Genomic DNA, 26652 nt, shown 5'->3' with positions numbered 1-26652 from the left:
TTTACTAGTTCCTAGTTAATATTATAATTTTAGTCTCTAAGCAAATTTTGAGTCCAATTCGTCTAGAGTCTCAAAATGAGCTTTGGTAGCACACCAATTAAACCTCTTGATTATGACAGGCTAGAGTTGAATCAAATTTTGAGTTTAAAGTTTGTAGACCCAATTACACTCATAATTTTAAAGAGATTTTTTTGATAGTGACATCGAACAAGACTCTATTTCAACATTTTTGTGGAGTGTATAGGCTGTTATTAAAAGAGATTGGTTATGTATCACATATGGCATGTCTATAGATAAGTTAACACTACATATCGAATAGTCTTGTTCTTTGTGTCACCACATTTGGAACTGCATGTGTTTGATGAATCTTTTTTGAGATAGTATCCAAACTATTCATTTTTTGTCACCAAGATTTACAAATCCCTATGGATATGTATGCGAGTTTATTAGGTTCTGGATATGTCCCACGAAGCTAATAAACAGATTTTCAATTAACCATATTTCATAAGCTATCCCAACATAGGTAATAAGCAGATAAACTAGAAGTAAATTCATTCGAATGAGGCCTATATATGTGTGTGTGTGTGAACAATGATAGATTTGCATTGCATTGCCTGTAAAAGAAGATATTGGGACAATTACATATATATATATATATATATATATATATATATATATATATATATATATATATATTTATTTATTTATTTATTTATTTATTTATTATAATGTGTGGTCCAGTAATGATTTTATTTTATTTTTATGGTACCACATATGTATATGAATTCATAATATTGTGTGGACAAGTGGAATTTGAAATTGAAAGTGCTAAATTGTCCAGATCTATAAATTAATGATTCATCCACCCACAATCATTTGGTATAATCACCTTTCCACATGCTGATCCAGTAATGCAATATTATGCAATCATTAATTTAATCACCATGTTGTAGCAACCTGCAGTCTGGTGCCTTATTTCTACTCCAATTTGTATTAGTTATATCCCATTTTTTAATTTCCTTGACACCGTGGTAACCAACTCAAAATAAGATTGCGAAATAAAAAGAAAGTACGAACTTAAAAGTCTTATTATGGATACTAGTGTAAAAGCATTTGTCCTGGGGGTCTATTTATAACCAATTGAGATAAATCTTGTGATTTACCTCCTTCACCTGTCTTTAAAACAAAAACGGTAATAGACACCTAAGTTTGGGGTTCAAGCTTATTTATAGTTATATCCCATTTTTAACTCATGCACATATAACATATTATTTATGCAATTTAGACTGTAATAAATATATATCATATACCTGAGCATGGCGAAAAATGTAATTTTCTTTTAACCCAATGTTTGACAAAAAGATTAGCTTACAAGTATACCTTAGCTAATGAAATGACGGGCCCACAAGGCTTACAAGGGTGAACTATACTTTCAAAAAGCTTTAAAGCCATAGCTATCCAAATGCTAAAGGCTCCATTTAGTGATATATTTCTCGAGATATGAGAAAGCAAAAAGGGGACTTAATAAGGAAAAAATAAATATTTATCATTTTGGGCGAGGAATGAAATTTGTGATTATTACTTGATGATATGCATTAAGTAAATTTTATGTTTGTATAATAATTTATAAAACACACCTAAAAAATAAATTATATTACGAAAATTATGTGTGACAAATTTGATTGAAAATATATTGACAAAAATTGAACTCATAATATTTAAGTATAAGAGTCATATTTCACCCATTCCACCACCCTTTTGGACATCAAAATATATCCTTTGTAGCTGGCTGGTGTGGATTCTAAGCACAAAATTATAGTTTCAAAAGCTATAAAGTGTTGAACATTACTTGGTGGAAATTTGACAGTGCAATCCACTTCATCTATATTTTACCTTTTACCCTACGCTTAGGTTGCCATCCACAAATTACCTTAATTTCACAATGATAAGGTTTTGAATTTTAGACCCGTTTGAGTATCCCATCAGGATTTTTACATGGTTTTTTCAGGTTTACAAGCTAAGTTAGGGGAGCGAGGTTATAGAAAAAAAAAAAAAAAAAGAGAAAAAATGAATTATAGAAAAATATAATTTTTTGTAGGATTCACCATAAGGAAAAAAATAAATTATAGGTGTGCGTTGGAGCGCACCTGCTTCGCCCAGCAAGCAAGTGTACAACACGCGCCTACGTTTTAAATATTTTTTTTAACTGGTCGTATTTATATGTTTTCTTTTTTCTCCAACCTACTTGACTTCTTAAAATTTGTATTAAAAAAAAAAACTAGATCATAGGAATGCTATTAATAGAATAATATTCAAGGGAGGTAGCTCTCTATATAAATTTCAGTTCTAATTTGATTTTAAATTACACAAAATTAAACATCATTATCAAATTAAATATTAAGAATATGTGATCAAAGAATACAAATTTTAAGGGAAACTGACATTTTTCATTTTTGAATTATAGCACTTCTCCTTCCTCAATTATACATTTCATACTTTTCGTCCTTTAATTATCTGTAAATTAACTTTTTTAACTCATTCGACCTTAACAAAAATTAGGAAAGAAAATGTCATTTTTTTAAAAGATGTAAAGTATATTTAAGATCGATATTTGTAAATCGTTTAAAAAATAAATGTGAGATAAATCATGAAAATAGTTCATTGATACAAGTAGTTCTATATTTATTTATGGAGATGGGATTAGGTTGTCCAATGTCATGCATGGCTGTCTTGAAGGAGACCTTGCCCTTAAATTGACTTGCAGTTGCGATTGGTGTATATATACCCAAAACATGTCAGCTCCACAATCTGATTTTCAACTTTCCCATTTTTTATAATTCCATAGCTTTTTTTTTTTTTTGAGTGTTTGAATTAAAAAATAAAAATAAAAATAATGAACTCCAATCCCGTAAACTATCAACTGTTGGCTTATAAGATCAGACCATATAGAGAAGGTAAATCGTAGTGAGATTTATGGAGTCTCTTTTAGTGATGATTCCTATAAGAATCTAATTCTAAATGTATTGTATTTAGTCTTACCAACAAGACTAAACTTTACCCTGTATGTAACTTAAAACTTAAAAGAGTTAATTAAATACTATTAATACCCACTACTTGATTATATTACCCGGGATTGTCCAATCCATACAATCGGGTAAAATAGCTGTGGATTCTCATCATTCAGAAAAACTCATTGTTACTCGACTAATGCTATGTACCCCTCCTTAAAATTTACCTCCCAATTTTTCCTCCTGACGTGACACAATTTAAATGAATTATTTAGCATTTAATTAAAATTAAAGTGTGTGGAGTTCGTTAATTCATGATACCCAATGAATATATATAAGTTATGGAAGGAAAATATTATGAAAATTTTAGGATGGGTAAATATCATTTTTCTTATAAATTTTAAGCAATAAATGAAAAATCAAATTGATCATAAATATTATTGGTGTGGTGTTGTTAAATTTGGCCACACAAAAGGATACATAACCATAAATCATATCATGCATGGCTGTCGTTGTACGTTCATTGCATGCAAGCCAATTAATATGCACACACAAATATATCATATCATATAATGCATTTGAATATAAATAAATAAATAGGTATATATATATATATATATATATATATATATATGCAAATTATTGTGTAGATCGCGGTTCAAATAAAATAACATCATTGAATTGATGTCGTTTTCGGACTATAGATCGATCATGTTCTACCCAATAACTATTATATATATATGGATGTATGTATAGGTACGTAGGAGGACATTAAACATGGGAAATGATGGCTCGTGAAGTTTGACGAAGTATATGTGCAAGTGGATAAGTTGGCGTTTAGTGAAAAGCATTGATAATGTGCGGTTGGGTAACAAAATACTTGTGACGCTAATTAAATTATTTGTTCCACCTTCACCTCGCATGTATGGTTTCCCTGCCCTGCCTCTCTGTTGCATGCCCTACTTAAGCTTTCTTTTCATCTGTACTGTACTTCACAGCTTCAACTAACCAACCCTAGCTCTTTGCCTGGCCTGGATTATGATAATTGCTCACTTTAATTAATGATTTCTAAACTAATGTACGAGTTTGTTTCCATGTCATATGTAATTTTTTTTTTTAATGAAATATTAGATTGAGTTATATATTGATATGATTATAATCAAACTCATAATTTTTAAGTATAAGAGTTATGTTTCATCATTAAATCACCTCTTTTAAAACATGTGGTAGCTATTATAAAGTTATAACTACAAAGAGGTAAATCAATATAAATTGTTCATAGCTGACTCAACGCCTCAATCAAATAAAGCTAGTCCTTTCGCGTTAAATTAAATTTATAATTTTATGATTATTAAATCTGATTAAGTTGGATTGTCGCGTGCTATTATCATTTTGTTAATCCAAAATATGTTAGAATCTATTTGAGTGGGAGTTGAGGAATCCATAGGAATAGGGGTGGGCAGAGATGACGCATGTTAGAGGCAGTGCACATGAGTCTCTACGGCCATGCTTGTGGACCTCTTTCATCGCTTTCCAAATTAAATAAATTAATATGAATGGAATTGAAGATTAGGTCAATTTTACCCATTAACAAAAACTACAGGACGACTGGAAACAAACAAAACAATGGAGATCCAATTTGGAATATGACCCAAACACCAGCCCTCGTGACTTTACTTTTCACATTTTCCCATTCATTTTCCTCACTCTACTATTATATTCAATTTTTGTTTATTAGGTCTTGGACTATAGCTCAATTAATTAATTGACGAAAGATAAATTTATATTTTACTAGTAACTTTTCTAGTTTTTGAGTGTCGGATTCAAATATCTAATTCAGTAACAACACCGTTCAACCTTTTTCTCTTACTTGACAAGAAAAAATTGATCAAAATAAAACTCATGTTGAGATTGCTAGTAGGGCAAGACTCAAATAAATAACTTTAAAAAAAAAATACTTTTTCGGATTTGAACAAAAATCTTATGAAGTAGAGATGAAAGCGAAGTTATGTTGCTATGAAGATTGAGATTAAAAAAATATAATAATAAAGTACAAGGATGATGAGGATGTGGCATTGGATGTGTACAACAAAGAAGATATGACGTTTTATATGTCATTTAGCATGATGTTAGATATAGATGTTACAAATTACAATGGCTCACAGACCCATTGCTCTGTGCACAGTAGCCTATAGGCTAACAGACTCAAACCTATCCTGGATTCCTTAATTTCAATTAACCAAAGTGCTTTTGTCCCCGGGGTTGATCACAGATAATATAATGGTAGCCTTTGAAATGCAACATTTTTTGAATAGGAAAACCCAAGGGAAAGTTGGCTTTACTGCTCTCAAGCTTGATATGAGCAAAGCTTACGACAAGGTAGAATGACCCCTTCTTCGTGCTATCATGACTAAGTTGGGTTTTAGCAGAAAATGGGTTAACCTTATTATGCATTGCATCTCTACTGTTGAGTATTTTGACTTAAACCAGGGTGAGGAAATAGGGCCTATCTTTCCTAAGAGAGGGCTCCGCCAAGGGGACCCTATCTCCCCTTATTTGTTTCTGTTGGTAACGGAAGGGTTCAGTGCGATGCTGAGAAGATATGAGAGAGAGGGTAAAATCCATGGCATTAGAGTTGCTAGATCTGCCCCACTGTTTCCCACCTGTTCTTTGCAGATGATAGTTTCATCTTTTTTGAAGCCAATCCCCGTGAAACATCCAACCTCAAACACCTTCTTGATCACTATGCCACCGCCTCGGGTCAAATTATCAACTATGATAAATCAGCCATCACCTTCAGCCGTAATGTGGGGAATGAGATGAGAGACTGTGTGTGTAACATTCTAGGAGTGAGAGATGTGGGAGGGGGTGGAAATTACCTTGGTTTACCAATGATGGTGGGCAGAAACAAAAAACAAATCTTCAGCTTCTTAAAGGATAGAATTCTGAGTAGAATAAAAGGTGGAATCAAAGGTTTCTTTCTCGGGCAGGGAGGGAGATTCTTCTAAAAAGTATCATTCAGGCTTTACCCTCTTATGCAATGGGCGTGTTCCTTCTACCACAAGGAATTATAAAAGATATTGAAAACACAATGAATGCTTATTGGTGGAGAGGCAAGGAGATCAGAGAAGGCAAAGGGATTCATTGGAAGACTTGGAAAAGGCTGTGTGCTCCGAAAGATTGGGGTGGAATGGGCTTTCGTAACCTTAGAAGCTACAATCTGGCTATGCTATGCAAACAATCATGGAGGTTGATGGATAAGCCGGACTCTCTAACAGCAAAAGTGTACAAAGCGAGATATTACCCAAACTCCACCTTTATGGATGCCAAAAAGGGCTCAAACCCCTCATTTGTTTGGAGTAGCCTGCTGGAAACTCAGGACATTATTCGAAGACATAGTCGTTGGAGAGTTGGAAGAGGCAACAACATCATGATCTGGACAGATAATTGGCTACCTGATGATAACAATCCCAAAGTTATCTCTTTTCCCTTCCCGTTGATGGAGAATGCTACGGTGGACACACTTAAAGACCATACTGATTCTGGTTGGGACGAGGAGATTATCAGATCCGTTTTTGAGCATAGAGATGCAGAGCTAATCTTGAAGATCCCTTTGGCAAATCATCAGACAAATGACAAAATTATATGGGCACCGGAGGAAAATGGCAGATTCTCAGTTAAAAGCTGCTACATAGCGTTATGTGGTGAACTTAGGCAACAAGACAAAGTTCAATGGGCATTCTTCTGGAAATTCAACATTCCTCCTAAAATAAAAATGTTCTTCTGGCAGATTTGTACTGATTGTATTGCTACCAAAGATCTGCTTAGAAGAAGAAATGTGAACTGTGATGAATACTGTGTTCTCTGTGATAATGGAAAGGAATCTGCCATGCACCTGTTTACTGATTGTACTTACTCTAAGGAGATATGGAGACTTGCAGGCATCCCTACCCAAATACCTCATCCACAATCATTTCATTCTTGGATTAATCTCAACAGAGTCAGCCTAAACAATGAACAAATTGAGCTTCTCATATTAATTTGTTGGGAAATCTGGAAGCAGCGCAATGAGAAAGTCTGGAACAATTGCAACCCCCAGTCAGCCACTACTATCTTGAATAAAACCAGAATCTTCTTGGAAGAATGGAGGAAGGCAACATCACTCCCTCAGGCGATAACCAACAGGCAAGCACAAGACTCAAGTAGGTGGAGCAAACCGCAGGAGGGATTCCTCAAATTAAATGTGGACGCGGCAATTGATATGAACAGAGCAAAGATGGGATTTGGGATTGTAATCCGTGATTGTTCAGGAGCATTTGTAGCAGCAAGAGGCATGCAGTGGAACGGCAACTTCACACCAAGGGAAGCAGAAGCAGTGGCGGTTCGTGAGGCGTTAAGCTGGATCAAAGAACTCCACATGGATAAAGTTCAAATTGAGACAGATGCTTTGAAGGTGGTCCAAAGTCTGCCGCACAACAATGGAGATTCAGCCTTCAACTTGATTATCAATGACATCAAAAACCTATTGAGTTCCTTTTCTCATGTGTTTTTAGCTTTTACTAAACGATCAGCGAACCGGGCTGTGCACACACTTGCTAGGCAGTCTGTTTCTGTGTCTGGTTGTTCGGAGTGGTTCTACAACCCTCCATCCTTTCTTTGTACTGTGTTATCTTCTGATGTTAATTAATGAATTATGCTTGGTTTGGTTTCAAAAAAAAATAAAATTACAATGGCTCAATTATATGTTCTTTTTGAGTTTGAGTCTTTATTTGATTTTTTTTTTTAATTTGATGGGTTCAATTTTGTTTTTAAGATTGAGGGTTACTCTAACCGCTATTGCTTTTATTTAATTTATATGAAAAAAAAAATATTGTTAATTTACTATTTAAATAACATATAGAAGTGCAATGATGTGTTATGGGCTGATAAACGCGCTTCATGCATCCAGCTGTGCACGCGCATGGCTAGGCACTGGAAGTGCGCTAAGCGCGCCCATCTGCACCTCTCTTCTGCCATTTCTCTGTAATGCGATACCCACAAAAAACTTGGTTCTTGCAAACCAAACCTTAACATTCTCTCTCCACTATTCTTTCCCTTCCACATGACAAAAAAGCTGCAAAAATTACAAATATAGAGACCTTTATGGATTGTTCAATTCAAAATAAGTAACAGATTAATATATTCCACAATTAACAAAAAAAAAAAGAGTTTAATAGAACATATCAATACAAAATATATATATATATATATATATATATATATATATATATATATATATATTAGTATCTAACTCTAGTACTCTACACTCTTATCCTAATGCCCAACACACCTAACGAATTTAAAATTACTACAATTAAAAGGAAAAGAAAAAAAAGAAGATTTTAAAGCACTCATCTTTGGGAAAAAAAAAAAAAGAGTGTGTCAAGAGGAAAATGCTATGGATTACAATTTACAAACATCGGTCACGAGGTTTCTGTGATAATTCCTCCAACAAATATAGACGTTGACGAAGAAAAAGATTTAAAAAAGAAAAGAAAAAAAGAAAAAGAATGGAAATGGTAATAGTAGCAGTATCATCGTAGCTATGTATAAGGATCTGTGAAAGAGTTTTTACAAAGAAAAAAAAAAGGAAAAAAAGACTCCATAAGTCCATATCTGATATCTCTCCCCTGCACCACGGCGGCGGCGCCAGTGAAAGTGCCATCCATCTGCACTCTCTTTTGCCGGTTTCTTCTCCCTGTAAAGGGTTTGCTTTGCTTTGGTAGCCTTCGTTTTCATAGCCTTGCAAGTAATCTTACCTCATAAACCCTCTGCTATCTCTGCTTAGGAAGAGAGCAAGAAAAGAACATATTTTGGTTGAAGTTAGATTCCTGATCTCAATCTTGGGTTTCCTCATTTTCACAAGCTCAGGTGATTATTATCTGTTTATTCTTTGTGTGAAAATCGTTCAAAGGTGTGATCTTTGCCTGTTCTGACCTCTGAATTTGGTCCCAAGCAACAAACCCAGAACTGCAAGACTGCATTTTTATTTATTTTGATGGACCTTTTTCAAATTTTTTCTCCCCTATTTTCAAGTGATAGCCCTTTTGTGCTTTTGAGTTTTGAGTAGTTGGGTGTAATAAGATGAAAGTGTTGACAAATCCACTGCCTTTGTTCGTCCTTTTCTGCTTTTTTATAGTGTTTTTGCTTTAGTCTTCTGCATTTTGGGGGCTTTCGAGGGCAAATTTTCCACTCCAAAGCAACCCCCATCTCTCTCATTTCCACGTACTTTATTTCAAATACCACTAAAGTTTACTAACATTTTTTTGTTGACCGCCCTCCTCTCAAGACAGCATTTTGATTTCACATTTAGGCCTCATGAGGATCTTCAAATTCTTCTCTTTTTCTTTATATGTATGTGATTCAATTAGTAGTGTTACTGCCTTCCTTTCCTTGTGTTTGTGTGTATATTTGTGAAATTTCTTTTGATCTGAAGGTATGAAGTGAAAGAATTAGCCATAGATTCAGATTTCTCTTTATCTTGAGGAAGGTTTTCTGGGATAACATTTTCATATTAGGGAAAAAATTCAATCTTTATCTTTAGGTTTTGGAAATTGAGCTGTTTGTAGTTAACTTACAATAGCAGTCCATAAAATTGAAATTAAAAGTTTGTAGCATAGCAAGAAGCTTTGAATACTTAAAAGGGTTATCTTGTTTCTGTCAATGTCTTCTGGTTTGTTCTTTCTCTTGGAACTTCCAGCTTTTCTGTCTTCTTTAGTTTTAATATTAAATTGGAAGATTGGGGAAACATTTGCATGAAATCTCTCAATTTGATTTGTATTATACTATTAAAGGACAAAAGCTTAAGACTGCCTAATATAATACTATTATGCACTCTATTCACATGCAAAGTCATATTGATTTCTTGATCTTCCATAGTTTCTGCTCTTTACATTTTCTAGCACATTTTTTAATGAATAATTGAATTGATTAATGTTTTCCTGTTTTGATTAGCTGGCTTCATTATACGCTCACATCATCTGTGGTGGATTTGAAATTTGACCGAGATAAAGCAGAACCTAGTTTTCCATTGTATGTTCAAAAGAAAGCTGTGGGTTTTGTTGGGATCTTGTGACTTCAATAGTCTTGTGGTGGCTGGGTATAAAATTCAACTGGAGATCAGTTGAAGAAGAGCATTTTGTTAATTTCAATTAGATGGTCACTTTCTGCTTCTGAGCAAAATGGGTTGTTGTGTCTCGACTAGTAGTGAGAGTACTTGTGGTAACAGAAGTAATGGGGAGAAAGTTTCTCCTGAATGTTTTGGAATAGGCATGTTTGGGCGAAAGAGAACGTTTTACAACCATACGAGGGCATTGCAACATTTGGCTTCAATACCTAATCGGATATTCACAAATGGAAGGAGCCGCAGCTCTTGTATATTCACTCAACAGGGTCGCAAGGGCATAAATCAAGATGCCATGATTGTGTGGGAAGTAGGTGTTCTTAGTTCTTACCCTTCCAATAATGTCCTTTGTCGACCTTCTTGAGACTGGAATTTCATTGTTTCTGACCTTCTTCTGTATCTTTGTAGGATTTCATGGCAGAAGATGTGACATTTTGCGGGGTCTTTGATGGCCATGGCCCACACGGGCATATGGTTGCTCGCAAAGTGAGGGATGCATTGCCATTGAAGTTATTGTCGTTTCTGCAGTCCTCTGAATCAAAACACAGCAAGTCTACTGCTAATTGCTGCAAACGGAACCCAAAATTGGATGTTGTTGATCCCGAGAAGGAGGACCTTACGGAGGATAAAGCGGGCTCCTTTTGGAGAGACGCTTTCCTTAAATCGTACAAGGCTATGGACAAAGAATTGAGGTCTCATCCTAACATAGATTGCTTTTGCAGTGGTAGCACTGCTGTTACTATAGTAAAACAGGTAAGGGAATCGGCATTTGTATTCCTTGTTTCTTTAATTACAATTTCATTTTTTATTCATTCACATTAGACTTGTATTTGTTCTTTTTGCCTATAAGGGGTCAAATCTTTTCATGGGAAACATTGGTGATTCTCGGGCAATCTTGGCATCAAAAGACAGCAATGATATGATGGTGGCTATCCAATTGACAGTTGATTTGAAGCCGGATTTACCTAGTATAATCTTCTTTCTATTACAATTTTTTTATAGACTTGTATGAAAAACATTTTTATGACGTTGCATATTTTGTTGCAGAGGAAGCAGAGAGGATAAAAAGGTGTAAAGGTCGGGTTTTTGCATTGCAAGATGAGCCCGAAGTGCAGAGAGTTTGGCTGCCATTTGATAATGCTCCTGGATTAGCTATGGCTAGAGCATTTGGGGATTTTTGTCTGAAGGAATATGGAGTTATCTCTATTCCCGAAGTTTCTCATCGTGTTCTTACTGATCGGGATAAGTTTATTGTTCTTGCGTCTGATGGTGTAGGTTCTCCAACTCCTTATCCTTCTTCCTTCGTAAATCGTAATTATTTGGTTGAAACAAATCAAGCCATTTGAATTACTAGGTCACGTTAGAATATATGTGGATAAATCAATATACATGAAATACTATATCTCGGTATTGATGTTACAAAGCTGAACCACTCATTTTGAGATAAATTTACCTTACCGTGTGAATTTCATAATCCATGTTTTTTCATTGCGTATTTCAATATGATATTTCCAACATGAATGAGTTATAACTTTTCTGCGAATGCTTCTGATCCTGCAAAATTTTGGCCCGACTTTTCTATTTTGCTACCATCTCTGATGGAGTAGACTTTTCATTTGCGTCACATGAAGGAACTTCGTCTAAAGGAGGGATTTACATTGCTAAACACCTTAGAGGACTATTTTTTGCGGTTGATTTGTAACGTTGTTTTTAACATCGGGAGGTCATTGGTCGCAGGTATGGGATGTGCTGAGCAATGAAGAAGTGGTTGAAATTGTGTCGGGAGCTCCTTTAAGGTCATCTGCAGCGAGAACAGTGGTCGAGTCTGCAGCACGAGAATGGAAAACCAAATATCCAACGTCCAAGATGGACGATTGTGCAGTGGTGTGCTTGTTCTTGGATGGGAAGATGGACTCGGAATCTGACTACGAAGAACAAGGTTTCTCGTCTGCTACGATTCAGAGCAACCACTCTGGCAATGTTGCAGAATCGGACGATGGACAGAACATTGAACCGTCCCTGCAGAGAAACTGTACTGTCAGATCTGCAGAAGAAAACGACGCTTACAAAATAATAGTAGCAGCAGCAGCGGATACGCAAACAAATGAAGAACCCGTTGAAGTCTCAGAAAACCAGAATTGGTCGGGATTGGAAGGCGTCACGCGTGTCAACTCTCTGGTTCAACTTCCCAGATTTTCCGGTGAGAGGCAAAGGCCTTAACTTTTTCATTTGGAACATATAATGCCATCTGTCTCACAAAAGGCATTAGAATTCTCGCTGTTGCATCTTCTTGAAAGTTTCGTGCACGCAGCATTCCACTATCATTGTCCCGCGCCAATCGGTTTGCTACAATTAGTCAGTTTTCTTGCAGTAATCTCAATTGTACATTCCATTTTCATGAAGTATTAGTGTATATACTGTAACATTATGCATGTTAAACAGTAGGATAATGCTTCTTGTGTTAAGTGCATGATTTTGTGCTTACTGCTCTGCAAGAGTGGCTAGATTTGCAGAATTTCTGCAGTTTGAAACTCAATGTTCAGGTTGCAAGATTTATTATCTGAAATACTTCTCTTGAGAAGAAGAGACCATGAAACCAATGTGCTTGGAAGTTGAGATTTATAGTAATGTTACAAGTGTTGGTGCTAAACTATCCATATTTCTATATTATTCTTCATTTTTCAGGTTTTTGATATATTGATTGATGCTTAGTTTTAGGTTAAAATTCACTTTTCTTTTCATCCAATCAATACAAGACATGTTGTGGGGCAATGCCAACTACATTGGTCTGGCTGTTGGATTGGTAACCATAAGATGGCTTTCTCGGATAACTTAGATTGGTTTTTATCATCTAGTATCACAAGGTGGGATTTACTCGGTGTACACATTCGGGTAGTAGCGACAAGTTTCATTTGTCGCTCAGAAGAAAACAAAACACATTGTCCGGGCGTAAACAAGATCCGAGAAAAGAAAAGTAGGCCATAAACAGTTGCTAAGAACATAAACAGGATCAACACAGACAAAAATCAAAGCATTGCATTCCTGCAGTTTCATAAACAGTCTTATCATAAGCAAATTCTAAAATCAATTCTATCCAGACATTGATTATTCTACAGTTTCACAGGTATGGCATCACTCATATCCTTAGCTCTACAAACCCGAATCCACCTTACAAAAGAAAACAAGAAATGGCAATGGCAACCACATCCTTAGCTCATTTACAAAGTTTTCCTTTATCTATAACGGGTATGGCGGCATTGTGCTCAAAATTAAAATAATGGAAACTAACCTATTAGTTCTCAATCGTTTGCTCATCCCTAACCTAACCGTAACTTCTGGCAAAAAACAGAAATGAAAAGGTTCCACCGAGATTTGAACTCGGGTTACTGGATTCAGAGTCCAATGTCCTGACCACTAGACCATGGAACCTTGTTGAACAATTTGTAAACCTAAATTTATATAACAGAATTTAAGGAAACAAAATCAATTCCAAAACCCAAAAGCATCCACATTCCACAATGGTGGATTTTTTAGATTCAAATTAGCTTGCATCTACAAATGTATCAATACAATGTAAGCTGCACGTGCCTGTTAAGTGCTGCTAGTGTGTGTCTCTTGCACTAGTATTACTTTTCTATTGTTATTAAAAAAAATTCTTCTGCGGAGAACTATTCACCATTTTATTTGTTTTTTATTTTGTTTATAATATAATATAAATTATTGTTATTATTATAAGTGATATATAGAGATAGATTCTGAGCTTTTTCTTTTCAATATGAATAAAGACATTATTGATTCTGCCAAAATTTCCTCCATGTTGAATGTATGAACCAACCAGGGACATCATTGGTACTCTGGTACTAGTGTAATACAAATCAAAGCAATCTAATCATTGAACAAATTACAATTAGTGTCTGGTTTGGTGTTACATGAACCAATTTGTAAAGGCCCTCAAGGCAAAGGTTGATAAGGCTCCAACAGCAAGTAACCATACAAATTATGGACTAAAATAAATAAATAAATCCAAATTCCATAATTATATAATCTTGATAAGTCACAGTTGTTCCCAAGCTTGAGGACACACTTGTATCATCATCATCATCATCATCCTGTGGAGAATATATATACAGGTACATTAATGGTGAATATGAATGCACATTGAGCAAAGAAGGCAATTGCAGAATGCAGCTCTCTAAAAAGCATGCAGAAATCATTGCTCATTTACAAGAAACAATTTTCATACCTAATTGCTCATTTACAAGAAACAATCTTCTTGATAGTCTTAAGTAATTCACTTTGGAATATTTGTTTATAGTTTAGGCAATTATGGATCTACACTGGGCAAGTTCTACACTTCTACTGCAGATTTAAGTTTTTCCTTGTGTGGTTTCTAAGTAAACACCAAAGATTACAATCTAAAGTTTTAAGTTCTATGTCGAGAGTTTCAGCATTTCTGGCTTATTAATAGCAGGCTGATAATTCTTAAAACCTATTCTATTTTGCATTTTTACAAAGTAGACAGATTTAGGAAAAACTTTGCCCACACAATTCACCCACATTTTTAACACTGGATTGATATTATCCCGGGAAAGTGAAGAACAAAATATGAACACATAACATGAAAATTAAACCGATGGCAAAAATTATCTTTCGAATTAGTTCCTCAACTGCTAAAAGTCCCTGGAAATCTAACAACCTATCAAATCACATGTCCATAATAAGAGATCCCTGTTTATTCTTAGAGCAATTCTTCTCTGCCAGACCAATAATGCTCTCAAATACTCTATATTTCAGGATTTGAATTCTTATGAGTTCGTAGATAATTTTATTATTTAGATTATTATATAGTAGTAGAATTCTAGAATTTGGAATCAAAACTAGGTAGAATAAGTGCAAAGAATGTAGAACTAAATAAATGGGCTTTTTCATCTTTCTACATGAGAAGAAAAAACCAGGAGTATATGCTTTAGGTCAACATATATCTATGTCTGCTGACAAAGCACAAGAGTTATTGACCAAATTCGTGGGCGTTACTATGAGGAAATGCTTATGATATTAGAACTAATGCCCTATCGAGCAGGCTATCCCATTTCCATTTCTAAATTGGTTTATTCTCCAGCAGCAAATGCTAGTTACACTTGGCTTCCAATGAAGCCAATTTAGTTATTAGTAAAGCCAAAGTGGATGAGGGGATCAGAGATGAGAAATACTATTTATAATTGTCAAAAGTGAGATCTTGTTCCGATCATTAAACCCTGCAAAACTCACAGCATAACTAAAACATAAGTTTAGGATATGTTTGGGTGTTCCACAGAACAAGGTGCAAAATTTCCTCATAAAAAGGATCAATAGAGACAAAAATCAAAGCATTGCATTCCAGCAGCTTCATAAACAGTCCTATCATAAGCACATTCAAAAATCAACCCTATCCAGACATTGATTATTCATTTATTCTACAGTTTCAAAAGGTATGGCATCACTCAAATCCACCTTACAAAAGAAAACAATAAATTGCAACCACAGCCTTAGCTCATTAACAAAACTCTCGTTGCAGGAACAGCTAAAGATCAAACCTTTAACCTTTATTTATAATGGGTATGGGGGCATTTGTGCTCAAAATTAAAATAATGGAGACTAACAAAAAAAATGAGAGAGATTATATAGAGAATTACCGGTAGAATCGATCAGAACCCGAACATTTTGCTGACAATGAAGCAGAGGAAACAGAAGAATATGAAGAGGAAAAAGTAATCGACCAAGAGGAAGAGGCTGGGCGATCCGTGTTTCCTCTTTCCCGTGTTCTTCTTCGTTTCCTTTGATGGTTCCTCGTACAACTCTAGCTTCGCCATTTCTTCAATCCCAAATCCAGATGGAAGATCTCGTGGATGCAGATTTGCAGATCTACGCTTCTTCTTTGTTGCACACTCGCTTTGGGACTTTTAGTAATTACGTGATGCCTACAAATCTACAATACAATCCATCAAAAGTTAAAAACAGTTATAAAGATTTAAATGTTATTGAGTGGTGCATTTTGTAACATTGAGTGGTGCATTTCTTAACATTGACTGGTGTAAACTGTACGGCCGCACGTAAGGGCGCGGCCACATTTGAATAAATAAATAAATAAATAAATATATATATATATATATATATATATATATATATATATATATATATATATATATATATACCCTTGTAAATTGTAATTAACCAATAAGGCAAATCTTTAGTCATATATCTTTACTAGTAAGTTACCCGTGCGATGCACAGATTTATTATATTTTTAAATAATAAAATTAAAGATGAAACTATGAATAATTTTAATATTTAGATGTCTACATTTATTTGATTATGAGATTAGTGTAAAAGTATCACTCAATTAATTGAATAATATATAACTCGTTGGTTTGCAATTATCTTGAAAAATTTAATATGTAATATGATTTATGTAATTATATTACTACTAAAATAAATACGAGAAAAGTTGGAAATAATTTAATTGTAATTATTATAAAAATAATAATTTCTGTATACAATAATATGAAGTTTGGATCATTATTTGATTATAATTAGTAATATATATATATATAGTAATTTGTCTCATTATTAACTTAATTACCATATTTAAAAACAGCCTATTAAAAGTTGTGAAATAGTGTAATGATATTTTTTGTATAATCTGGATCATTATTTGATTAATTAAAATTAATTCCTTAATACCTTATTTCTTAATATTATTATAGTACAATCATTTCGAATATTAATATGTCAAATTTTTTATTTTGCGGACAACCTAATAAAAGGTGAGAAAATGACTTAATTAGTAATATATGTATAGTAATTTGTCTAATTATTAACTTAATTACCATATATAAAAATAGCCTATTAATTACCATATGAATACTGATAATTGTATAGTAATATGAATAATTATTAGCGTAGTTAGAATAATAATTATTAGTATGTATACTAATCTGACCATTATTAGCTTTACTATAATTAATTTTTCAATTAGAAAAATAATAATTTCTTAATTTTACTAAAATTTATTCAACTAATTCTTTAATTTCATAAAATAGTAATAATTGTATAGTGTTATGATAATTATTAGCTTAATTTGAATAATAATTGTTAGTGTAATAATATGACCATTATTAGCTTTACTACAATTGATTCATTAATTTTAGCAAAATAATAATTCCTTAATTATACTAAAGTCTATTTAATTAATTACTTAATTTTGAAAAATAGAAATATCTGTATAGAATAATAATTATTAGTGTATTAATATGAAGTCTGGACAATTATTACAATTAATTTCTTAATTCTTTAATTATTTAATTATAATAATTATAATTGTAAATAAAACTAATTAATTAATTGTATATATCTTTTTATTTTTATAAATTTATTAATTAATTATATGAGTTTTTTTAATTTATTTTATTTTAATTTTTTTGCCAAACATGATTGTCGCAGAAGGAGTCTCTCCGGTGCTCACGGTTCATTAAGTCTTTATTTTTAAAGCTTTTTGTGTATGCAAAGTTACATTTTTTTATTTTTTACTTCAACATGTGACACACTGACACATGATTGTCCCGAATGATAAATAAACTTTCAAAGATTTTAAAAAATAAAAAAAGGATTTAGATTTTAAAAGTTAATTTTTCAATAAAACACATGAATGTAATTAATCTTGAAATCTTAACTTGTTATTTTAGCACAATTATTTAGAGTTTAATACATGGTAAAATCTTATTTAGCACAATTATTTAGAGTTTAATACATGGTAAAATCTTAAGTAATATCCAACTTGTCATTTTTGTTTCTAAAGTTAAATTCCTTTTCAATTAAAGTATGTAAGTATGTGCTTTCAAAAAAAAAGTATGTAAGTATGTGAGTATGGTTCTATATATCGTTCTAGAATGAGGTAACAATGAGGTAACAATAAATAGTAAGTTTCGTGAGTTTAGTATATAACTATATATGAGTCTGGATCATTATTTGATTAATTAGTAATATATGAATAGTAATTTATCTCATTATTGACTTAATTACCATATTTAAAAACAACCTATTAAAAAGTGTGAAATGGTGCAATGATATTTTTTGTAGTCTGGATCATTATTTGATTAATTAAAATTAATTCTTTAATACCTTATTTCTTAATATTATTATAGTACAATCATTTCGAATATTAATATGTCAAATTTTAATTTTACGGACAACCTAATAAAAGGTGAGAAAATGGCTTAATTAGTAATATATGTATAGTGATTTGTTTAATTATTAACTTATTTACCATATATAAAAAATCTATTAATTACCATATGAATACTAATAATTGTATAGTAATATGAATAATTATTAGCGTAATTAGAATAATAATTATTAGTATACTAATCTGACCATTATTAGCTTTACTACAATTGATTCATTAATTTTAGCAAAATAATAATTCCTTAATTATACTAAAGTCTATTTAATTAATTACTTAATTTTGAAAAATAGAAATATCTGTATAGAATAATAATTATTAGTATACTAATCTGACCATTATTAGCTTTACTATAATTAATTTCTCAATTAGCAAAATAATAATTTCTAAATTTTACTAAAATTTATTCAACTAATTCTTTAATTTCATAAAATAGTAATAATTTTATAGTGTTATGATAATTATTAGCTTAATTTGAATAATAATTGTTAGTGTAATAATATGACCATTATTAGCTTTACTACAATTGATTCATTAATTTTAGCAAAATAATAATTCCTTAATTATACTAAAGTCTATTTAATTAATTACTTAATTTTGAAAAATAGAAATATCTGTATAGAATAATAATTATTAGTGTATTAATATGAAGTCTGGACAATTATTACAATTAGTTTCTTAATTCTTTAATTTTTAATTATAATAATTATAATTGTAAATAAAATTAAATAATTAATTGTATGTATCTTTTTATTTTTATAAATTTATTAATTAATTGTATGAATTTTTCAATTTATTTTATTTTAAATTTATTTGACAAACATCATTTTTGTAATATCAAATATTTAGTGGCTTATTAGAATATAATAATTGTGAGACAAGAAAGGGAGAGTATGGTGATATATAGCACAAATTGTAAAGCAAAAGGTTATAAAAGGAAAGTGTAATTAATTTTAATTTTAAATGATTTTTTTATCTAAATATTTGATATTACAAAAATGCCCCTGAGAGTTTCGGCGGGAAAAATGTTTCAGGCACTTCTGTTATTATATATATTTGATTTGATTTGATTTGATTGTTATATAATACATATATTCTTTATTAATTCATGATAAAATTAATCAATTTATAAATTAATCAAGTAAGGTAAGTCCTGTCTAACAATGTTACATAATTTGATTAACCACATTAAAAGTATAAAAGTAAAAAAGTCGAAAAGATTTTTTTTTCTTTTTTTCTTTACATCTAATAGAAGGACCTTAGAACTTTAACTAGTAATTCAAGATTCTAAGCCGGGCATAGTATTAATAGAAAGAAGAGGGTGATCAAAGACTTTGAAAGTTAGGAGTTAAACGCGGGAAAGTCTTGTCGCATCCATAATTAACTTATTATATTTGTTATGTATTTAGCAATGTCATTAGAAAAACTGTTCTGAAAAGGATTTGATTGAAGATTGATTATCTCACAAGATACATATAATAATGTAGTATGAAAAATAAATTATATGTTATGTTAGTAATAGTAAATTTCTTGGCACATGATCAATAATCAAGAACCATGATGACAAGAGGATATATTTTTATGCTATATATATCATGATTTTCAAAGGGATAACCTGCCTTACATAGTTACATAGTTACATGTTTGAGTGACAGAAAATTTTAAAGAAATGAAATCTCTTAATTGCATAATTACCCATTGCACAACACTATGATACCAAGAAGAAGAATAAGGAGGGTGAGAGGGCAAAAAGCCTGCAGATAAAACCAGAATGATGGGAATAATAATGTGGCCTATAGGATAAGGTATCCCTTTGGCTAGTACACCAATCAAATGCATATATTATCATGTTCAGTGCAGTTCCTTTCACCATCATACCCACTTAATTGAAGGATCAAGAAGCTCTTCCACTCACGCCCTCTTCATTTCTGCCATGATATCAGATTGGAAAGGGTTAATTCCTGGTCTGAGGAAGCCAAGCAAAGAAATCATTTGGCATGTGCAGGGGCAATATTGACAAGAGTGGAATTTTGATCCACTCATATGGAGACCCTCGATTACATTACACACTTTGATACATAAAGAATGGAGCATCGTAATATTTAGTGTAAGCCGGAAGGAGTTCTATGAGTCGAGGTTCACTGAAGTCATACCTTATTTCTTTTCCTCGAGGGTAGTGTAGGCTTGTCTTCTGTAGAGGCTTCAGTTATCCGAGCCTCGGATTTCTCATTGGAATAACTGCAGTAAATTTTAAAGCATCAATCAGATATTCTCAGGCCATCATTTAAGAACATCAGATGAGTGATGACATAAATGGAATGAGTTTCTAAATGTTTTGCGGGAAAATAACTTCAGTATCCATTGACTATTTGCCTTATACCCTTACGTTGAAAGTATAGTGACCCACACAAGTTCCACGCAGTCTACCCAAAGAAGCCTTTGCTCTACTGGGACCAAACCGTAAGTGATCAGATGAGCAAACGGCCAAAGCTTCCATCCTGCCTGAGAGAAATAAAAACCAAAATAAGTTGTTTCCGTATATGAATCCACATTAACGGAACCAAGAACCAAAGTACCAAGAAAGAATCGGGAATTTCAAAATATGAGGCATCACCCTTTTCCTACCTTCACAAACAGATTTTGAAGATCACCATAGAAAGTGACATAAATAATCACATAACACGTTCTCTATTATCCTTTTGAAAAGGAGATCAATCTAATACACATTCTGTTCTATCATGCTCCAATTCTAATGGTAGTGGAGTTCTCGAGTTTACAACATAAAAGTAGATATTCTTAAAAGTGATGCATCAACAATCAATAAAGAATACTTTTCCATTCATGTTATAGTCAAATATTTTCTTACTGTCAACATTGGCCAAAACGTGGCTTGGAGCTCGCTGAAAATATTGTTAGGGGATTCGAAACGCAAGAAACCCAAAACCACATAGTAGATGCTGTTCCAAACTGCAGACCAGATGGTTTGGTCAAAAGCAACCTTGGCAGGGACCACCCACCAATCGTTGAATGGGAAAAGAGCCTGCAAATGGAAGTCAACTAATTTCAGCCAAGCATAAAATTTCAAAGATAAGAAACAACGCTAAACACTAAACATAACTAAGCAACAAAAATCACCTCACAAATGTGGTAATAATAGTGGGAAAGAGATCCATGAAGTGTGAACCCAACAAGGCCAGATCTGAGCATGCGTGTCCGATCAAAATCAAGAAGAGGTTTCCCTTCATAACACTTCAAGCTCATAATAAAATAAAAATTAGACCAAAAAACAAATGCTTGTCCTGTTGTCCACAGACCATAAAATTAACAAATGAAAATAAGGTGCAGCGGGAGTTACACCCAAAATGTGGTGGGCACGGGCACTAGGGACTGGTCCTCCCACCAATACCCCTACGTTATCTGTCGGGCCGGGGTGTGGGGGCCCTGAGGGCAAGAGGATTTCACCTTTGTGGGCAAACAAATGAAAATAAGGTTTGAAAATTATTGAAAGAAAGGGTTTTTCTGGGGCGATGGACCGACCTGTGCAATCCAATCTCCCAGAGAGTAGACAATGCCACTGATCACCATTTTAGCAAACACAGGATTTGCCTTCAGAGCCTCTTCATAAGCATTCCAGTTATGCTCTGGGGCATACCTCAAGACTTCATAAAGGGTCCATCCCTGAATTACACAACAAAGTGGATTGAATTAAATCCTTAGATTGGACCATTTCCAATACCAAAAACCAATCCACAGTTCACTTTCATTTAGGGTTAACTTTTCCTTCCCATTTCAGCTCATCACAAAGATAAGAGATTCCAAATCAATCATGGATTTTTTATTTTTTATTTTAAATAAGCTAGAACTAACTGAATAAGAAATTAAGAACTAACTGGCAAATTTTAGAAAACAAAAAGATTAGATCTTTCAAAGGGGCTTGTTGAAAAGAACCTTTTACTTAAGCTGAATTTCTCCAAAAACAACAATAAAGCAAAATTTAAAGGACAAAACAAACAGAATTAAGAATACACCATTCCAGATGATCTATGATATCAAAATTAAGCGAAGGAAAGCAGAAGGATAACTCACATGCCAATAATCATGATCAATGGTAAGCAACTTAGTGATGGCAAGAGTACCGGCACCTAGCACAATAGCAGCATTAAGAAACCTATCTCTATCAGACAAAATGGAGGCTATAGCAGTCTTGATCGCCTCCAATTTCGTCTCTCCGGGACCCTTCACATCATCTCCCTCGCTGCTTTCTGGCGCACCCACTTCTGTGTCTTCCGCCAGGGCCTTAATTGGGCTCAGGGCGGCGGTTTTGGGGGTGAAAGAGGCAGTAGAAGAAGTAGTTTGGTTAGAGAAGAGGGCGGAATTGAAGGGAAGTATCGTCCGGGGTTTGCTGGGTTCAGAAGTGGAGGATTTTGCGGGGAGGAGATGGGCGGTGACGGTGCTGAGAGCCGACATCGTTGGTGGCGGGGAGGTTTTTGCCGCTACGCAATGTTTGATAAATTATAAATTAAAAAAATTTATGAAGCTATTAACTGCTTCCGCGAAGACGAAGCTTCTGGCGAAAATGAAAATGAAGGTTCCACCGAGATTTGAACTCGGGTTACTGGATTCAGAGTCCAATGTCCTGACCACTAGACCATGGAACCTTGCTGTGTAATCTTGAAACCTAATATCATATAAGATAAATTTAATAAAACAAAATCAATTCCAAAACCCAAAAGCCTCCAAATTAGCTTGCATCTACCGACGCAATAGTTATACCATGGTCCCGTCACAATTTACACACTGAAAGTTTAGAATTGTATTTTGAACCTTGGTACATAATAATTTGCCATATACCCGTGTCGATATAATGCAAGGTGCACGTGCCCATTAAGTGCGATTAGTGTGTCTTTCGCACTAGTGTTCTTTTAGGTGTAGTATTCACCGCTTTATTTATTTATTTTTATTTGTTTATGATAATAATATAATTTTTTTAATACTATTGACTCTGTTACATTGTAGTATCTGTTCATACATACTTTACTTTCTTAACGTACTGGAGCAGTAAGAAGTCATAGCTATGTCGCTTGATCACAAGACCTTTGGCAATAATAATAATAATATAAATTACTCCGTATTATTATTAGTGAATAGTGATATACAGAGATAGATAGATATTGGGTAATGTGAAGGGAAATATTCCCACAGGATGTCCTAATTTATGCATAGTATGACAGCATCAAACTGAGTGCTTTGTTGTTCCCAATCATATTGAACATTCCAGGTATGAAATGGAAGGTCTTTACACAATTGAACAATGATCAAATTGCAATATCCAAAACATTATAATTACATCAACCAACAATCATATGTACAAGTAAGATGTAGTACAAATAATGTTTTCCCATTGCCTCACACTCTGCTGTGATTCTTGCTTGATGTAGTACAAATAATGTTTTCCCATTGCCTCACACTCTGCTGTGATTCTTGCTTGAGATGGGAAGATAAAGATTGAATGGCTTGCACCAAAAGTAGACCACACAATTTGGGGAGCACATAAAGCAAACCACTGAAGCAGTAAATTCTATTGTACGAAAACTGGATGTTACACTGAAGATGCAGCACGGTCTGATTCTATCATGGATTTTATGTAAAACTCGCCTGCCTTGTACGACGACCTAACCATGGGTCCAGATGCCACATACCGGAATCCCTGAAATACGCAAATGGGCACTAATGTCATTAATAGTAAATTAGTAAGTAGGCAACCTGTCAACCTGATGTTGCATTTAGGCAGGCATATAGCTTATGGAAAAAGAGTTCAAAGAGAGGTATGTAAAGAGTAGTATATCTTTATGGTCTTGAATTACAGAGTTCTGAAGTAATCAAGTGACAGCATATAAGCCCTTTCATTCCTGTGTCCAAAGAGAGGTATGTACACACTAGAGAGTAGTGTATTTTCAAGAATTGCATCTAAGTGGGGGCAACCCTAGCCAAGTTGTTGGCCTTCTTGGTTTGAGCCAGAGCCGGTCAGCTATGGGCAACCTAAGTTGGTTTGCCTCTTTGTGGTCCTTTTCTGGCTAGGGTCACAAGGTGGGATTTATCTAGAGCACACCCTCGGGTAGCGACTACGGATTTCCCTTGTCACCCAAACAAGAATTGCATCTAAGTGCCATGACATTTTTTATTTAATGTATCTTTGGTGCATAATAACTACCCAGACAGAAATGGGGAAAGGCTTCGGGAGATGAGTACAAGTTACACAGCACTAATAAGAGGTAGGGGGAAGGTCACGAATTATGTTCTGCAATACTTGTATGCTTTACTTAGGCACTATCATTAACTCATGTAGAGGAAGGAGAAATTAGGGTTAAATGCAGTCTCCACTTTGTGTATTCAGCCTCTCTTCTTTCATGTTTGTAATCATCCTCAGTGAACAGAGTCCCATTTTTTAGATATTGGTTTCATGGAGCACAACATTAGGGACAAAACCTTTTTTTTTTTTTTAATTTTTTTTAATTTTATTGTGTAACTTTTCTGATAACCTATGGACAAGACAAATAGCACTCATATCAACTCAAAAACAGAACCAGCTAAAATACATGTGCACTAAAACATTGATAAGATGCGAGATCATGATTAGCAATAGCACGGAATATACATAAAGTGAATTAACAAGAAAAGGATTGGGACGAACCATTTCCATTCCAAGAACTTGATACTTCTCAAAAGCTTCTGGAGTTATGTATTCTGACACAGGCATGTGACGCTTTGAGGGTCTCATGTATTGCCCAAATGTCATTACATCAACACCTGCTTCCCTCACCTTCTCCATTGTTTTAATAACTTGATCAGGCGTTTCTCCACATCCCAACATTATCGATGTCTTGGTCAGTGTACCAGCAGGTGCATATTCCTTGGCCATTACTAAGACATCCATGGACTGCTTAAAGTTAGCACGGTGATCGCGTACAACACTCTGAAGCTCCTCAACTGTCTCAATGTTATGAGCAAAAACATCCAATCCAGATTTGGCAACCTTTTCAACACAACTATGGTCCCCTCGAAAATCAGGAGCTACAACCAAAAAAGAACAAGGGAAGGGGTTCAATGTAGCAATTAATGTAAACAGAATGCTTAAGAATCTAGCAAAATATATTGTATTTAAACATATATTATCATGCAAAGGTGGGAAAAAAAGGTGTTCATACTTAGTGCTTCTATGAGCATATTTGGCTTCAATGCCTTGAGCTTCTCTACTGTCTCAGCAAAATGGCTGCTTCCTTGATCAGGCAAATCGTCACGATCCACACTGGTAATCACAACATAATCCAATCCCCACGAAGCAATTGCCTCCGCCACATTGGATGGCTCATTTGGGTCAGGAGGAGGTGGAGTTCGAGAAGTCTTCACATTGCAAAATCTGCCAATTTTAGCAGGGAGAATATCCTTAATGAACTGATGACATGTTGTACATGTAAAAATTTGAAAAAAGTGTCAAATAGGTTACTAAACTTATCTTTTTGTGCAATTGGGTCATTGAACTTAAAAAGTATGCAATCCAACAATCAAACAAGTAAAATATGTGCAATTAGAACATTTTTCTAATTTTTCCTAAAAATTTTAATAAAGTTAGATGATCAAAGATCAAAATCCCAGATTCTAAGCTACCAAATCTGCTCTACCTTTAAATCCAATATATAACGCAATAAAAATCACCTGCAACCTCGAGTGCAAGTATCACCGAGAATCATAATGGTGGCGGTGGCGGTGCCCGTTTCGCCGCCGGACCAACATTCTCCCAAATTAGGGCACTTGGCCTCTTCGCAAACAGTGTGGAGCTTCAATTCCCTCAGTTTCTTCTTGATCTGCGTGTACTTCTCCCCGCCGGGAATTGCTTCCTTCATCCATTTTGGCTTGGGGAGCGGCTTCTTCTTCGTGCCGACTTCGACGGAGTACTCGCTGTCCGACTGGAGCCGTATGAAGTCTCCGAACGCCGGCGACTCGGCCGCTAGCCGCCTCCGCAATCCATCCAATGTTTGGGGGTATTGTTGGGGGGAAGTAGATGACGGCGGTGTGGACGTCGGAGCTGCGGAGGAGGCGAAGGATTTCGAAGAGAGAAAATGATGGCGGCGGGTGGATACGATTGACCGGAATGTGAGGGTTGCGAAACGGAAATTCATTTTCCGGTGGCGGTTAGGTTTCTCTTTCCTCGACGGCGGCGGACAGAGACGGCGAAAATGGGGATTTGATTTCCGAAATTCTGAGGT

General features: G+C 34.2%; 3 protein-coding genes, 1 long non-coding RNA gene and 2 other non-coding genes across 7 annotated transcripts; 1 reads left to right on the top strand and 5 right to left on the bottom strand.

The window, feature by feature from the left end:
• Window positions 1-8549: 8549 nt before the first annotated feature.
• Window positions 8550-12820, top strand: LOC115996689 (probable protein phosphatase 2C 52). 2 transcript variants are annotated; one of them, XM_031236043.1, is made up of 6 exons: window positions 8550-8918; window positions 10002-10480; window positions 10579-10923; window positions 11021-11138; window positions 11218-11441; window positions 11908-12820. In XM_031236043.1, exons 2-6 carry the CDS (start codon window positions 10229-10231, stop codon window positions 12388-12390), a joined length of 1422 nt encoding a protein of 473 aa, XP_031091903.1. In that variant the 5' UTR covers window positions 8550-8918; window positions 10002-10228; the 3' UTR covers window positions 12391-12820. The 2 variants fall into 2 exon arrangements, with proteins under 2 accessions (XP_031091903.1, XP_031091904.1); XM_031236044.1 differs by lacking the exon at window positions 8550-8918 and adding an exon at window positions 9175-9401.
• Window positions 12821-13527: 707 nt separating this feature from the next.
• On the bottom strand, window positions 13528-13599 carry TRNAQ-CUG. Its single transcript has one exon. It is a non-coding gene; the product is annotated as a tRNA-Gln (tRNA).
• A 366-nt stretch (window positions 13600-13965) lies between these two features.
• Window positions 13966-16148, bottom strand: LOC115996383. The gene is made up of 2 exons (XR_004093601.1): window positions 15843-16148; window positions 13966-14279 (listed from the first exon to the last, which is right to left on the bottom strand). It is a non-coding gene; the product is annotated as an uncharacterized LOC115996383 (long non-coding RNA).
• A 3801-nt stretch (window positions 16149-19949) lies between these two features.
• On the bottom strand, window positions 19950-22911 carry LOC115995589 (protein SYM1-like). The gene is made up of 7 exons (XM_031234666.1): window positions 22475-22911; window positions 21926-22066; window positions 21524-21637; window positions 21255-21428; window positions 20775-20890; window positions 20542-20626; window positions 19950-20316 (listed from the first exon to the last, which is right to left on the bottom strand). The coding sequence occupies exons 1-7, from the start codon at window positions 22853-22855 to the stop codon at window positions 20311-20313; spliced, it is 1017 nt and encodes a 338-aa protein (XP_031090526.1). The 5' UTR covers window positions 22856-22911; the 3' UTR covers window positions 19950-20310.
• A 63-nt stretch (window positions 22912-22974) lies between these two features.
• Window positions 22975-23046, bottom strand: TRNAQ-CUG. The gene has a single exon. It is a non-coding gene; the product is annotated as a tRNA-Gln (tRNA).
• A 567-nt stretch (window positions 23047-23613) lies between these two features.
• On the bottom strand, window positions 23614-26652 carry LOC116033965 (lipoyl synthase 2, mitochondrial-like). Its single transcript, XM_031276523.1, has 4 exons — window positions 26102-26652; window positions 25594-25805; window positions 25080-25459; window positions 23614-24095 (listed from the first exon to the last, which is right to left on the bottom strand). Exons 1-4 carry the CDS (start codon window positions 26563-26565, stop codon window positions 23988-23990), a joined length of 1164 nt encoding a protein of 387 aa, XP_031132383.1. The 5' UTR covers window positions 26566-26652; the 3' UTR covers window positions 23614-23987.

Source organism: Ipomoea triloba, chromosome 11 (genome assembly GCF_003576645.1).
Source record: "Ipomoea triloba cultivar NCNSP0323 chromosome 11, ASM357664v1".
Classification (NCBI taxonomy): Eukaryota; Viridiplantae; Streptophyta; class Magnoliopsida; order Solanales; family Convolvulaceae; genus Ipomoea; species Ipomoea triloba.
Note: the sequence above shows the minus strand (reverse complement) of the source record. Positions and strands in the feature narration are given on the sequence as shown.